General features: G+C 48.2%; 1 protein-coding gene across 1 annotated transcript; it reads right to left on the bottom strand.

Annotated features, from left to right (window-relative positions):
- Window positions 1-11407: 11407 nt before the first annotated feature.
- LOC107124140 (endonuclease domain-containing 1 protein-like) lies at window positions 11408-15558 on the bottom strand. The gene is made up of 2 exons (XM_015427532.1): window positions 15271-15558; window positions 11408-12322 (listed from the first exon to the last, which is right to left on the bottom strand). The coding sequence occupies exons 1-2, from the start codon at window positions 15553-15555 to the stop codon at window positions 11780-11782; spliced, it is 828 nt and encodes a 275-aa protein (XP_015283018.1). The 5' UTR covers window positions 15556-15558; the 3' UTR covers window positions 11408-11779.
- Window positions 15559-16190: the final 632 nt, after the last annotated feature.

Genomic DNA, 16190 nt, shown 5'->3' with positions numbered 1-16190 from the left:
TGTACCTGAACAAACCTTGGTCTTAAAGGTGCCACTGGACTGTCTTGGACTGGGGGGGGGCGGGCGGGGGGAGCTCTGCAACTTACCTGGCTGCTTCTTGCTCTGACTGAGGGCTGCTGGGAGCAGGGGGTGGGGCTTGTGGCATGTGCCCGCCCCCTGGGCTCTTTACGGCCGGAGCTCCGCTCCTGTGCGCTCCTGCAGGAAATGACCCCTGCAAATACAACATTCCAAGAAGTTCTCTCATGAGGGGAGCAACCTCGGCAAGCATAACGCCACAGACTCCGCCCTCCAAAGCAGCCATTTTGCCCAAGGGCACTGATCTCTGTCACCTGGAGATCAAGTCTAATTCTGGGTAGGGTTGCCACTTGCAGGTTGGGAAACGCCTGGAGATTTGAGGTGGTAGTGGAGCCCGGGGAGAGCACGTTTGAGGAGTGGAGAGAGCTCAACGGGGTATAACACCACAGAGTCCACCGTCCAGGTGAACTAATCTCTGCCACTTGGAGATCAGCTGTGGTGGCTCAGTGGTTAAGACGCTGAATTGCAGGCTGTGGAAGGTCGGTAGTTCAGCAGTTCGAGACCTGAGTGTGCCGCATGACGGAGTGAGCTCCCGTCTCTCGTTCCAGCTCCTGCCAACCTAGCAGTTCGGAAGCAAGAAATTGCAAGTAGATGAATAGGTACCACTTCGGTGGGAAGGTAACAGTGTTCCGTGCGCCTTGGTGTTTAGTCATGCCAGCCACATGACCACGAAAACGTCTTCGGACAGCGCTGGCTCTTCGGCTTTGAAACGGAGATGAGCACCGCAACCCTAGAGTCGGATTCGACTGGCTTTCGAGCAAGGGAAACCTTTACCTTAGGTACTGCTTTGGTGGGAAGGTAACAGCGTTCCGTGCGCCTTGGTGTTTAGTCATGCCGGCCACATGACCGCGGAAGCGTCTTCGGACAGCGCTGGCTCTTCCGCTTTGAAACGGAGATGAGCACCGCATCCCTGGAGTCGGATCCGACTGGCTTTCGAGCAAGGGAAACTTTTACCTTTACTTTAAATAGGTACTGCTTTGGTGGGAAGGTAACAGCATTCTGTGCGCCTCAGTGTCTAGTCATGCCGGCCACATGACCACGGAAACGTCTTCGGACAGCGCTGGCTCTTCGGCTTGGAAATGGAGATGAACCCCGCACCCCTAGAGTTGGATTCGACTGGCTTTTGAGCAAGGGGAACCTTTACCTGTAATCTCAGAGGATCGCCAGGTACCACCTGGAGGTCACTGTAGGAGGTGAGTCAGTGCATTGCAGAGTGTTTAAATTTCTAGCTTTGTAAGCCTCCGCAGGATCCCCATCATATTTGACTGTCTGTTTTGTTTTCATGTTTTTGTTTCACAGCGACTGAAGAAGAACTCTTATGGAAACAAGGGGACTATACCGGGACCTTGTATCGCTGTTACTGATATCTCTGGATGTAATCACTCCTCGCCATCACTGTTATTTCTGAGTGTAATTACTCTGCATTGTTCTTGTAATTCCAATTTTTGCATGTTATTCTTCCCATGGTTATAGGATGTCTCAGCTATTGGTTAGTTTGATTGCTTAACGCCGTCCTGTTTGGTCTGTTGGCAACTGTACTCTTGCACTTTTGTGAGTTCATTGGTACTGATGTTGTATTTGACTACAGAAGAAGAAGAGGTTGCCTTTATACCCCGCCCTTCACTACCCAAAGGAGTCTCAGAGCGGCTGACAAACTCCTTTCCCTTCCTCTCCCCACAACAGACACCCCCTGTGAGGTAGGTGGGGCTGAGAGAGCTCTTTCGAGAACTGCCCTTGACAGAACAGCTCTGACAGAACTATGGCTTGCCCAAGGTCACCCAGCAGCTGCACCTGGAGGAGTGGGGAATCAAACCCGGTTCTCCCAGATTGGAGTCCGCTCACTGAACCACTACACCGAACCACTACACCAATATAGCGTTGTATGGTTTTCAATAGAGTGATATTTGTGAATTCTTATTGGTGGAACTTTTGTATGATTTGGGAGTCTCTTAGATGCAGCTCATTTTCGGAGTTTAACATATTCGGTTTACACCACCTGGAAGTTGACAATCCTAGGCTTAGGGCATTAATGAAAGGGCTTTTTTGGGGGGGGGCTTTCAGAACTCCAGGAACCCCAGTTGCTGCTGTGGCCAGCCTCTTTTGGCCACCAGTAGCCCTCGCTTGGCTCTCCTGCCCTGGCTTCCCAAAACAACCGGCAAGCAAAACAGAAGAATGAAAACCCTGACTGTGTTTAGTGGCCCTCATCCCCCCCCCTTCCCTCCACTGTGTTTGCGAGCGGTTGGCTTATGCAACGCTAAGATCAGCTGCGTTTGGGGGGAGAAAGAAGTGACATTTGATAACCCCGTCTGGTCTCGGGAAGGGGGGCAGGGCTGGCCGAACAGAGGACAAAATCCAGACGGAAAGGTTAAAAGAGGGCAGGCGTGTGGAAGATTCCATCCTCCCCCCCCTCTAATATATAAGAGGTTTGCCTTTTTACTGAAAAGCAGTGTGATGTAGTGGTTAGACTAGTATCTGGGAGACCCCAATTCGAATCCCTGCACTGCCTGGCCGGGACTCTCTCTGGGTGGCCCTGGGCCTGTCACACGTATTTGGCCTAACCTACCTGCCAACCTAGCAGTTCGAAAGCAAGAAATTGCAAGGAGATAAATAGGGACCACTTCAGTGGGAAGGTGACAGCGTTCCGTGCGCCTTGGTGTTTAGTCATGCCGGCCACATGACCACGGAAACGTCTTCGGACAGCGCTGGCTCTTCGGCTTTGAAACGGAGATGAGCACTGCAACCCTAGAGTCGGAATCGACTGGCTTTCAAGCAAGGGAACCTTTACCTTTACCAGTTTGGTGGAGCCACTTTGGTGTCGTGGTTAAGTGCGCCGGACTCTTATCTGGGAGAACCGGGTTTGATTCCCCTCTCCTTCACTTGCACCTGCTGGATGACCTTGGGCAAGCCATAGTTCTATCAGAGCTGTTCTTGTAAGCCGCTCTGAGACTCTGAGTGAAGGGCAGGGTATAAATCCAATCTCTTCTTCTTCTACCTTGCAGGGTTGTTGTGGTGCATGGGGTAGTAGTCGATATGTGATGTAGTGATGCAGAGGTGTTTAACTTATTTGTTATGAAGACCAGATCTGATATAAATGTCCCTTTGTCGGGCCAGGCCACGTGTGCTATAAAAAGTAGTGCCAGGTACGAGAGATATAAACTTTATAAAGGACACAGGCAAACCCAATTAAAATATTATTTTTTACTCAAAATATAAACATGCTTGAAACAGTAACACAGTATTTTCTTAAAGTTATCTCCCTGATGCCCACCCACCCGCTCCCACCACCCATTACTCATTATTAGAACTGGGACAGTATGCAGGGACATAATGCACAGCCTCTGTCATCTGGCCATAAAGGTAACGACCAGTTGCTCACAGGCTGGAGAAGAAGAAGAAGAAGAAGCAGCAGCAGCAGCAGAAGAAGAAGAAGAAGAAGAAGAAGAAGAAGAAGAGATTGGATTTATACCCCATCCTTCACTTGGAGTCTCAGAGCAGCTTACAAACTCCTTTCCCTTCCCCACAACAGACACCCCGTGAGGTGGGTGGGGCTGAGAGAGCTCTGACAGAAACTGCTCTTTTTCAAGAACAGCTCTGACAGAACTACGGCTTGCCCAAGGTCACACCGGCAGCTGTGTGTGGAGGAGTGGGGAATCAAACCCGGTTCTCCCAGATTAGAGTCCATGCACTTAACCACTACACCAAACTGGCTCTCAACAGCAGCAGCAGCAGCGGAGAAGGAGGAGACTGGATTTATACCCCGCCCTTCACTCAGAGCGGCTTACAAACTCCTTTCCCTCCCCACAATAGGCACCCTGTGAGGTAGGTGGGGCTGAGAGAGCTCTGACAGAAACTGCTCATTTTCAAGGACAGCTGTGCCAGAACTATGGCTTGCCCAAAGTCATCCAGCAGCTACGAGTGGAGAAGTGGGGAATCAAACCGGTTTTCCCAGATTAGAGTCTGCACACTTAACCACTATACCAAACTAGCCCTGGATTGGCCGGTTCTGGCCCGCGGGCCGTGTATTTGACACCCCAGAGCTAGAGTATTGGACTAGGTTCTGGAAGACACAGGTTTGAATCCCCGCTCTGCCTGGGAAGCTCGCTGGGTGACCCTGGGTCAGTCACTTGCACTTGGCCTATCCTACCTCACAGAGGTGTTGTAAGTATAAACTGGAGGAGAACAAGGTAAACTGCTTTAGGTCCCCCAGCAGGGAGAAAAGCAGGCATAAATGAAGTAGATAAATAGATTCAAGAGAGGACATTTCTAAAATTCATGTAGAATATGAAGATGTAATGGATGAATGGCTGGAAGACCTGGGTTCAGATCTCCACTTTCCCCTGGAATTTGCTGGGTGATTATAGACTCCATCTTCAGATACCTGAAGAAATGTACATGAAAGCTTATACCCAGATCAAGGACAGTTCTGGAAAGAGCTCTCTAACCACCCATTACCCATTAGAACTGGGACAGTATGCAGGGACATAATGCACAGCCTCTGTCAACTGGCCATAAAGGTAACAACCAGTTGCTTACAGGCTGATGAAGAAGAAGGAGGAGGAAGAGGAGGAGAGTGGATTTATACCCTGCCCTTCACTCAGAGCGGCTTACAAACTCCTTTCCCTTCCCCTCCCCACAACAGACACCCTGTGAGGTAGGCGGGGCTGAGAGAACTCTGACACAAACTGCTCTTTTTCAAGAACAGCTGTGCCAGAACTACGGCTTGCCCAAGGTCATCCAGCAGGTGCAAGTGGAGGAGTGGGGAATCAAACCCGGTTCTCCCAGATTAGAGTCTGCACACTTACCCACTATACCAAAATGGCCCTGGATAGGCTGGTTCTGGCCCGCGGACCGTATATTTGACACCCCTGAGCTAGAGTATTGGACTAGGCTCTGGAAGACACAGGTTTGAATCCCCACTCTGCCTGGGAAGCTTGCTGGGTGACCCTGGGTCAGTCACTTGCACTTGGCCTATCCTACCTCACGGGGGTGTTGTAAGTATAAACTGGAGGAGAACAAGGTAAGCTGCTTTAGGTCCCCCAGCAGGGAGAAAAGCAGGCATAAATGAAGTAGATAAATAGATTCAAGAGAGGACATTTCTAAAATTCATGTAGAATATGAAGATGTAATGGATGAATGGCTGGAAGACCTGGGTTCAGATCTCCACTTTACCCTGGAATTTGCTGGGTGATTATAGACTCCATCTTCAGATACCTGAAGAAATGTACATGAAAGCTTATACCCAGAATTAAAGTCTGCTGGTCTTGAAAGTGGCACTGGACTCTAAGTTATTTATTTTATTATCTGCATGCTGATTTGCTACTATTCACGGGTCTTACCAACGGCTTTAATCCAATCTTAGCTATACTTGTTGCTCAGTTACTTATGCATCTTGCCTCTAACTAGCCATTCCAGGCAACTACCCCCCCCCCTCCACACCCTCTCTTTATCTATATGTTATGGCTGGGGATGTTTTTTTTACTAATAAGAAGTTTGCAGGCACAGGAAAGCTCATGCCCAGAATTAAAATTTGTTGGTCTTAAAGGTGCCACTGGAGTAAAACTTTGTGCTATTGCTTCATACCAACACGGTTACTAACCAGTGTTCCCTCTAAGCTGAGTTAGTGTGAGCTAGCTCACTGTTTTTTAGCCTCCAGCTCAAAGATTTTTGTCTTAGCTCAGGATGGAGGGCTCCAGAGCAAACTGATTTATGTTGTTGTTGTTGTTCAGTCGGACAGTCGAGTCTGACTTTTTGCGACCCTATGGACCACATCACGCCAGACTTGCCGTCCTCCAGAGTTTGCTTAATTTCATGTTTGTTCCATGGGTAACACTGTCTAACTATCTCATCCTTTGCCGTCCCCTTCTTCTCTGACCTTATACAGTAGCTTTATTTATACAGTAGCTAAATTGCTTATTCACAACTTTAATATCAGTAGCTCACAAAATAGAATTTTTGCTCATAAGACTCCTCAGCTTAAAGAGAGCATTGCTTCCCACCTGTATCTATCTTCATGAAATTTCATAGGTAAAGGTTCCCTTGCTCGAAAGCCAGTCGTATCCGACTCTAGGGTTGCGGTGCTCATCTCCGTTTCAAAGCCGAAGAGCCAGCGCTGTCCGAAGAAATTTCCGTGGTCATGTGGCCGGCATGACTAAACACCGAGGCGCACGGAACGCTGTTACCTTCCCACTGAAGTGGTACCTATTTATCTACTTGCAATTTCTTGCTTTCGAACTGGTAGGTTGGCAGGAGCTGGAACTAGAGACGGGAGCTCACTCCGTCATGCGGCACTCAGGTCTCGAACTGCTGAACTACCGACCTTCCACAGCCTGCAGTTCAGCGTCTTAACCACTTGAGCCACCACAGAAAGTTCATATCACCACAAATTTTGTTAGTCTTTAAGATTTGTACCCATTTATTCTTTTGCGTGGCTTTATCTCCGTTTGCCAGGCCTCCGCAAGGATTCGCCATTCAAGACCCAGGAGCCAGAAAAAGAAAGGTCCGCTTTCCCCAAGCAGCCGCAAACTCATAGCAGGCCGTGAAAGGGTTAAGGATGCTGAAGCCACCTTCAGGGAGAAAGAGGACCAGAGGAGATGGGCGTGGGCTGCTCCAGTGCTCTGTTGCCTGGGCGACCGGCTGCTGCAAAGCTCTGCTGGGCCAATGGGGAGGAGCCAGCCCTCGCCTTTGCCAAAGCCGAAGTCAGGCGCTGGCTTCTAATTGGATCTTGCGAGAAATCAGGCGATGCTGGGCTGCTGCAGAGGAACGGGGAGGAGAAGGGACCTGGAGCTGCTCAGACGGAGGAGCAGGGCCAGAGAATTATGTGGGTTACGAGTGCAAATTTTCCAAAAGGCAGAATGTCTCACGCACAGTCTTTTTGGAAAATCTACGGTATTTGGCAGGATGAAATCAGGACACCTTTGCAATGCAAAAATGCGGAGAGAGGCACAATGCATTCCAGGCTTTCTCGCAAGAGGTTAGCCGTGGTCTGAGAACTGACAGAATTCAGTCCCCATCAGGCCTGCAGGGGCAAACAGGGGCAAGTGAATTGCTGCTGTGCAGCAGCTCAGCTTGCCAACAGGCCTGGAGAAAAATTTAACAGAGGCTTAATTGGGGGAAGGTCACAGCATTCCGTGCGCCTCGGCATTAAGTCATGCGGGCCACATGACTACGGGAAAGTCTTCGGACAGCGTTGGCTCTTCGGCTTGGAAACGGAGATGAGCACTGCCCCCTAGATTTGACTAGCTTTCGGGCAAGGGAAACCTTTACCTTAATTGGGGAACATGGGCAGAGTAAGCTTTTCATGACAGAGGTAAAGAATTTCACTTGATAAATAACACCCCATTAAGCCACGAGGTGGAAGTTGGTTTCTTATTCCCAGTTCCTTATTCATCCCTTATTTGCGACTTATTCATGAATTCAACCAAAAACACTGAGGAGAGTTTGAAAGCTCTGAACCCCAAAATAAGGTCTGGACCACCATACATCATACACCCCCAGGTTCACAGTTTGGTGCAGTGGTCTAATCTGGGAGAACCGGGTTTGATTCCCCATTCCTCCACTTGCACCTGCTGGATGACCTTTGGATTTCTGACTTCAGCGTGAGATGGTTAAATGGGGCACAAAACTTAGGGCATAACATTGAGTTAGATCAATAGTCTAAGATTTGGAAAACAAATATAAAAATTACCAAAGCAATCTCTTATAAAGAAAATATTTACAATATGTTTTATAGATGGTATATTGTACTGTGATAAATGTAAAAAATATTGGGCCTGGGTACATTTGTACTAGAATTGTTTTTACTGAACATAGTTCCAGAAAGTTATAAAAAACAGGACTCCTTTTTTTCTCCCAATTAACATTTTATTGAGAAATAACAAACAAGCAAAACCATATATATAGTGTGTTTGAATAGAATAGAATACATACAATGCTTAAAACAAAACACAGAACAACGTACCAGGTCACTGGGTAAGTAAACAATAATCAGTCTATCTGACCTATATTGAATCACTTAGTAGGACTCCCATTTGATTATACATGTTGTTACAACTGCTAGAATATTGTATGCTTAAATATTGGGGAAGAAAAGAGACACCGTCAAAAGGAGAAATAATAAATAAACTGCTGGAAACTGCCGAGATAGATAAATTAACTTTATTTTTGAGAGGACAAAAACACTAAAATTTTGAAAATACATGGTTAAGACTTTACAGATGGATTGAAGAATATATTAAATGAACTGTGTATACAACTGAGACAAAACATAAGAACATTGATAGTAATATGTGCAAAAGTTTAAACGGACATGTTAAGGTGTCGAAATTTACCTTTGTTTAGAGAGGAAAAACCCTTAAGAGATAATTAATGGATTGATTCTCCCATTGTATGTTTGTTTGTTAGATTTGTTTGGTTTTGTTGTTTTGTTTGTTTGTTGTTGTTATAAATTTTTTTTTGTTACAACAGCGTTTGAGTCCAGTGGCACCTTTAAGACCAGCAAATTTGATTCTGGGTATAAGCTTTTTGTGTGCAAGATTTGATTCTGGGTCTAGGGGTCTGTGTGCATGCATGCTTCTTCAGATCTGAAGAGGTGTGCATGCAGGGGTCATTTTGTAGAAATAGAGGTGCAGGAGGTCATTAGCATAACTTATTTGCATAACTTATTTGCATATGCCACACCCCCTGACCACCGGAAGTGTGTCAGAAGGCAACACCCACCACTCAGGCTCCACTGGACTGTTTTGGATTGCTAGCTATTGGGGGGGGGGGGAACGCGCAGATCTGTCCTCACAGAGGAGGGAGAGCTTCTACCTGAAGGCAGGCGGGGGGGGGGGCTCTGCAACTTACTTGGCTGCTTCTTGCTCCTCATGGCCCAACTGAGGGCTGCTGGGAGCAGGGGGTGGGGCTTGTTGCAGGAAATGACCCCTGTGTGGGATACCTTGGATGCTTATACCCAGAGTTAAACTTTCTTGGTTTTGAGGGGTGCCACCGGACTCACACTTTGTTCCTTTTCACAAGTTACAGAGATGTTCGAAATAAACAGAGTGGAAAGAGGAGGTTGCCGAACCCGTTTAATGTACGCTCTGGGACGGAGCTGGGGTTGCCAGCTCTGGGTTGGGGGATACCTGGAGGTTTTTTGAGTGGCGCCTGAGGAGGGCAGGGTACGGGGAGAGGAGGGAACTCAGCTGGGCATAACTCCGTAGAGTCCACCCGTCAGAGCAGCCATTTTCCCCAGGGGGACTGATCTGGGTCGTCTGGAGATCAACTGTAATAGTGGGTGATCTCCAGGTGCCATCTGCATGGAGAACCAGAGAAGCTTGCTATAGAATTGTTGACTTGTGCACTGTAGCATTGTGAGCTTCGGTTCCAGGAGAACTATGTCTGCCGGAAGAAGAATCTGTCGGGACACGCAATTTTTGCCCGGGAGGCGTGTCGCTTGCCTTGACGCTTGGCTGAATCACTTTGTGTGGAGAATGTAAACAGCCTGCTGCGCCTCTCATCCTTTACGCCTGTTGCAACCTCCATCAGTCTCTTATCAGGAGCAAGACAGTCTACGGCAGTGATGGCCAGTGTTCCCTCTAAGCTGAGTTCGTGTGAGCCAGCTCACAATTTTTTAGCCTCAGGCTTACACATTTTTGTCTCAGCTCAGGAAGGATGGGCTCCAGAGCAAACTCATTTATGCAGCAGCCAAGTCGCTCGCTCACAACTTCAGTGCCAGCGGCTCGCAAAGTAGAATTTTTGCTCGCAAGACTCCACAGCTTAGAGGGAGCATTGGTGATGGCGAACCTTTTGGAGACCGCGTGCCCAAACTGCGACCCAAAGCCCACTTCTTTATCGCAAAGTGCCAACACGGCAATTTAACCTGAACACTGAGGTAGACTTTAGAAAAAACAACTCATACATTAACTTAAGATGATCCAAACAAAGTAAGGAAAGCAATCCCAAATGCTTTCATTTACTTAAAATTATTTGGCAGACAAGTCGACACTTTAATGATGGTCTCGGCCTGGCTCGGGAGATGGCACGCGTGCCCACGGAGAGGGCTCTGAGTGCCACCTCTGGAACCCGTGCCATAGGTTCGCCACCACTGTTCTACGGCATTGGAATAGGTCCTCTGTAGCTGTGGAGTTTTCTATTAGTAGGTATATAATGTACTTTAGGTTTTTGTATTACAATGAATGTGTATAAGATACACTAGGGTCTTCTCTATTGCATTTAAATCACTCTATGAAGACACAAGTGCATATTAGTCGAGTGTGTTTTGTTCTAACGCGGTGTTTCTTTACGTTTGCCTCCTGCGGGCTGGCAACTCCATAAGGGGCGTGTCACCACTCGACGGATGTAGTCAATGTCTTATTTCCGGGGACAGTCACTGTGAAACAAGGAGATGCTGTTCTGGTGATGCAGCTCAGCCAGTTGCTTTTCTAGCTGCCCCAGAGTGAGATGTTTTACCACGTCCTCATCATTTCTGGCGATGACGGCCCAGGACCTTATGTGGTTATGTAACAGCAGGCTGGGTATAACTCCGTAGAGACCACCCGTCAGAGCAGCCATTTTCTCCAGGTGCCACCTGGAGGTTGGTGACCAGTGTTCCCTCTAAGCTGAGTTAGTGTGAGCTGGCTCACAGTTTTCTAGCCTCCGGCTCACACATTTTTGTCTTCGCTCAGGAAGGAGGGCTCCAGAGCAGACTAATGTATGCAGCAGCCAAATCGCTCACTCACAACTTTAATGCTAGTAGCACACAAAGTAGAATCTTTGCTCACAAGACTCCAAAGCTTAGAGGGAACATTGTTGGTGACCCATTTTTATTATAATAATTTTAAGTATTTTAAACAGACAGACAGACAAACATATGCAAAAGTAATAACAACAACATCATATCTCTTAAATCACCGCATACATAGATATAATTGAGGGGTGACATGATTGAGGTTTATAAGATTATGCATGGGAAAGAGCAGGTAGAGAAAGAGGTACTTTTCTCCCTTTCTCACAATACAAGAACTCGTGGGCACTCCATGGAATTGCTGAGCGGTCGGGTTAGAACGGATAAGAGGAAGTACTTCTTCACCCAAAGAGTGATTAACACTTGGAATTCACTGCCACAGGAAGTGGTGGCGGCTACAAGCATGGACGGCTTCAAAAGGGAATTAGATAAGCATATGGAGCAGAGGTCCATCAGTGGCTATTAGCCACAAGGTATAGATAGGGGCTCTGGGGCAAGTGATGCTCTGTCTTTTTGGTGCTAGGGGGGGTCAACAGTGGGAGGGCTTCTAATGTCCTGGCCCCACTGGTGGACCTCCTGATGGCACTGGTGTTGCTGGCCACTGTGTGACACAGAGTGTTGGACTGGATGGGCCTTTGGCCTGATCCAACATTGGCGTCTCTTATCTTCTTATGTATATCTAAGTGCTGTTTTCCCCACCATGTGATCACCTCATATTTTGCAAACCTATATTTTTTAACTATCTTATTTCTATAAGTCTAACTTTAGATCTCCCTTAAAGTTACACAATCACCAAGACCTATAACATTTGCATCTCCATTGATTAACAAGACCCGTTTTTCTGCTACAAAAACCTTCTATAAAATGTATTTAACTATTAACTAAATTTCATACCATTCTCCATAATCATATACTTTTCTCATGCTAAATTTTTTGACCCTATATGGAGCCCATGACCACTTGATGGGTGCAGCCAACGTCTTACTGCCGGGGACAGTCGCTGTGGAACAGGGAGATGCTGTTCTGCTGATACAGCTCAGCCAGTTTCCCCTCCAGCTGCCCCAGAGTGAGCTCTTCCACCGCGTCCTTATCGTTTCTGGCGATGACGGCCCAGGACCTTATGCGGTTGTTGTCTATGTAACAGCAGGCTGCAGACCAGACGTGGCTGGGCTGGTTCACCCTCTTCCCAGCTATGTATTTGTTCCCTGGCACCGCGCCCACGACGGCAAAGGTGTCCTTGCACCCTTGGGTCTTGACCTTCATCGTCTTGTCCTCATAATTCGCCCAGGAGCCACCGTTGAGCTTTTCATATTGAGGCACGGTGTTGGTCAAGGTGAAGGTGGACTTTTTGGCATCCGAGTTGGGCTGGTGGCTGTTGGGGTTGAGGTGGCCCCGGTTGTAATCAATCAGGTTCTTGTAATCTTTCAGGACGGCCTGACTTTTCTCAAGCTCTGCCAGTGTGACTTGTTTTTTCAGGAGGTCCTCTTCCAAAGTCATTTCAGGTGGCAACGATGAACGAACAAGCTTTGAAAGACAGGAGAGTCACAGAAAGCCAGAGTTAAAATGACAATGGAGAGTAAGAGCTTTTCCACATTCTAATTTTCCTGGCATGTGGGTTCCTGGGACTTCAGGGATTCTCTTCTGTTCTGTTGCTCCCTCTAGTGGTAGATTCGATATTACATTGCTTTATGTCTCGCAGAAATACCTGCAGTTTAAATCTGCAGGGAGATATATACCGATGTAAAAGTGAAAACGACCACTAGAGGGAGCAAAACACATGCGGGACAGGCACACGTACACACACCCTTGAGACAACAGAGCAGGTTTCCGAGCAGTGGTCCATCCAGTCCAGCATCCTGTCTCACACAGTGGCTAACCAGGTTCCTCTGGATGGCCAACAACAGGGCATAAAGGCCGAGGCCTTCCCCTGATGTTGCCTCCTTCCTGGCTCTGGGATTCAGAGGTTTGCTGCTTCTGAATGTGGAGGTTCCCCTCAGCCACCATGGCTACTAGCCACTGACAGACTGATCCTCCATGAATCTATCTAATCCCCTCTTAAACTGTTTATTCCTGTGGCCGTCACTACATCCTCTGGTAGCAAATGTCACATTTTAATAACTTGCTGTGTAAAGTAGTATTTCCCTTTGTCCATCCCGAACCTACTGCCCATCAGCTTCACTGGATGCCCTGGAGTTCTAGTCTTTTGGGAGAGGGAGAAACATTTCTCTTTGTCAACTCTCTCCACCCCAGGCATCATTTTATAAACCTCTGCCCCCCCCGTCATCTCTTTTCTAAACGGAAAAGTCCCAGACTCTTCAGCCTTTCCTCATAGAGAAGGGGTGTCAATCCCGTAATCATCTTGGTTGCCTTCCTCTGTACCTTTTCCAGCTCTGCCATGTCCTTTTGGCGATACAGCGAGTCCAGAACTGTACCCAGCATTCCAAATGAGGCCGCACCATAGATCGATACAACGGCATTACAATATTGGCTGTCTTAGTCTCAGTCCCTTTCCTAATAATCCCTAACATTGAGTGTGCCTTTTTTTCACTGCTGCAGCACATGGTTGTTGACGCTTTCGTTGAGCTGTCCACCACGACCCCAAGATCTTTTCCCCTCTCAGTCTCAGTAAGTTCAGACCCCCATGAGGCTATACTTGAAGCTGAGACTTTGTTTTGTCCCTGAGTGCATCACCTTACACCTTGAAAATCAGGGGCAACAATATTAGGATTTTAAAAGACATTCCATTTGATATAAGGCAGAAGAGAAAGAACGATAAAGAATTAACCCTTTTCTTACAAACAAATAAATGGCATCAGTTACAGGTGGTTAATCCCAGAAGGCGTCATTTTCAAGCTCAATGATAAAAAAGAAAAGATTGACTCTGTTTTTAAAGCACGTGAATTTCTGCGGACACAGCTTGGGGAACCAGAAGAGGGCAAAGGGGAGAAAGAAGAAAGCAAATCTGATGGCGAGTTGGGCTCGGGGTCTTCGGACGAGGACTCCCCCTCTGAAAAGGGGGTGGCTGCCCCCAAAAGTTCATATAAACTGAGGATTAGAAAAGATAAGAATAAATAAGGGCCGAAGGACTCTGATTTATGCCTGAAAAAAGGTTGAAATTACTTGGGGATGCTCTGGGAACTTTAAACAGTTAAAGGGATGGTTAAACGATAATTAATCTAGCATAACCGACTAAATTCATTGTATTATTAGTAGCTTTTTGAAAATAGCATGGTGATAAGCTGATGTATTGCTCTCCTACCCTTGGGTTTTTAGTTAGTTGTGGGTCTTTTTTCTTTTTTTCTTAGATGTAGTTCCCTTCCCTATATTTTCTGTTGTACTTTTGTAATCTGTAAAAAAAACCCAATAAAAACCTCCCCCCAGGAGGATGAAAAACAAAACAAAAACCTTACGCTTACCAACACTGAACTTCGTTTGCCACGTTGTCGCCCCCTCGCCCAGTTTGTGAAGGTCCTCTTGGAGCTCTTCACAGTCAGTCTTGGTTTTCACCACCCTGAATAATTTGGTGTCATCTGCAAACCTGGTCACTCATCCCAAGTTCCAGATCACTTACCAGTATTGAACTTAGGGTTGCCAAGTCCCCCCCGGCCGAGAGGCCCCTTCCCCACCCCCATTCCCCACCGCCTGAAAGACCTGAAGCCCACCCCCAAAGCGCGCAACGTGCCCAGCATTAACACGTCACCCTGAGGTGACCTCATGGCGTCAGGCATGTTGCGGGGGGGGGGGGACGCCGCTCTATAATTCGAGGGAAAACTCTTTGGTTTTCCCTCGAATGATTGTGGCCCCGCCCCCAACGTGCCCGACGCAATGACGTCACTTCCGGGTGATGTCATTGCGCACGCGCAGGAGGACTCCCGGGGATGCCATGGATCCCCCCTTCCCGCTATTTCGTGAGTAGGACTTGGCAACCCTAATTGAACATCATTTCCCACGCCGTCACCCACTCAGCAGTTTTCTCCAGGAGAACTGATCCCTCTAACCTGGAGACCAGCTGCAATTCCAGGAAATCTCCAGCCTCCACCTGGAGACTGGCAAGCCTAATTGTAAGCGGCTTGGGACAGGGAGCATGTACCGCACATGCACACAAAATAGCCTGGTGCTTTTTCTCCTTCCTAGGGGGGCAGAGAAAAGTGACCGTTTGTGCCGATGCTTCAGGCCCCTTCCACCTGTCTTCTAAGGTTCCCAGCTCCAGGTTGAGAAATACCTGGAGATTTGGGGGGTGGGGCCTAAGGTGGGTGGGGCTTGGGGAGGGGAGGGACTTCAATGAAGTATGATGCCATAGTCCACCTTCCAAAGCAGCCATTTTCTCCCGGGGAGACTGATCTTGATCGTCTGGAGATCAATTGTAATAGCGGGAAAACTCCAGGCGTCACCTGGAGGATGGCAACCCTAGCTCAGGGCAGGGAAAGGCTAGAGGTGTGCCAAGGCTTCAAACCACTCCCCCCCCGTCTTACCTGGGGTTCCACCATCCAGTTTTGGGGCCTCTTTGCCTTCCCGGGGTTGTAGATGTAGGCCGAGTAGAGGGGGATGTAATTTGGCCTGTCGTACATCGTGGCGTAACGGTACTGATTTCTGTAACGCTGGCAGATTCGAACCAGGTGTGCGGGTGTGAGTCCGATTCTTGGAGGGGTTTCCCTGAAGAAAAAACGGGGGCAAGTTTCTTCGAAAGAGGTCACCACCTCTGCGCCCCCCGGCGTGGTGTGCCAGCCCACGCAGATGAGGAGGAGACCCAGTAGCATTGTGGACACCGACTGGGGAAAATTTAGAGAGTTTAGAGAGAGGGGCGAGAAACCACAAATTCAACAAAATATGACTTCCGGAGATGGGAGGGCGTGGATTTTGGGGCAGACAGTTGTCCTGAGTGAGGTTATTTTTGTCCTCCTCTTTTCGGGGGGTGGGCAACCATTCCAGGACCTGATGAGGTATGTGTGTGTGGGGTGCCTCATTCAACCATGCTGTGGGCTTAATTCATTTAGACCCCACCTTTCTCCTCCCCATGGGGGCCCAAAGTGGCTTTGTTCCCCTCTCCTCCATTTTATCCTCACAACAACCCGGTGAGGTAGAAGAAGAAGAAGAGGAGAGATTGGATTTATACCCCGCCCTTCACTCAGAGTCTCAGAGCGGCTTACAAACGCCTTTCCCTTCCCCTTCCCTCCACAGACACCCTGTGAGGTCGGTGGGGCTGAGAGAGCTCTGAGAGAAACTGCTCCTGAGAGAACAGCTCTGACAGAACTATGGCTTGGCCCCAGGTCATCCAGCAGCTGCAAGTGGAGGAGTGGGGAATCAAACCCGGTTCTCCCAGATTAGAGTCCGCGCACTTAACCACGACACCAACCTGGCGCAGAGAGAGTAACTGGCCCCGGGTCACCCTGCA

The sequence above is a fragment of the Gekko japonicus genome, unplaced genomic scaffold, assembly GCF_001447785.1.
Source record: "Gekko japonicus isolate JY-2015 unplaced genomic scaffold, Gekko_japonicus_V1.1 scaffold5849, whole genome shotgun sequence".
NCBI lineage: Eukaryota > Metazoa > Chordata > Lepidosauria > Squamata > Gekkonidae > Gekko > Gekko japonicus.
This window is presented reverse-complemented; position numbering and strand designations above follow the sequence as displayed.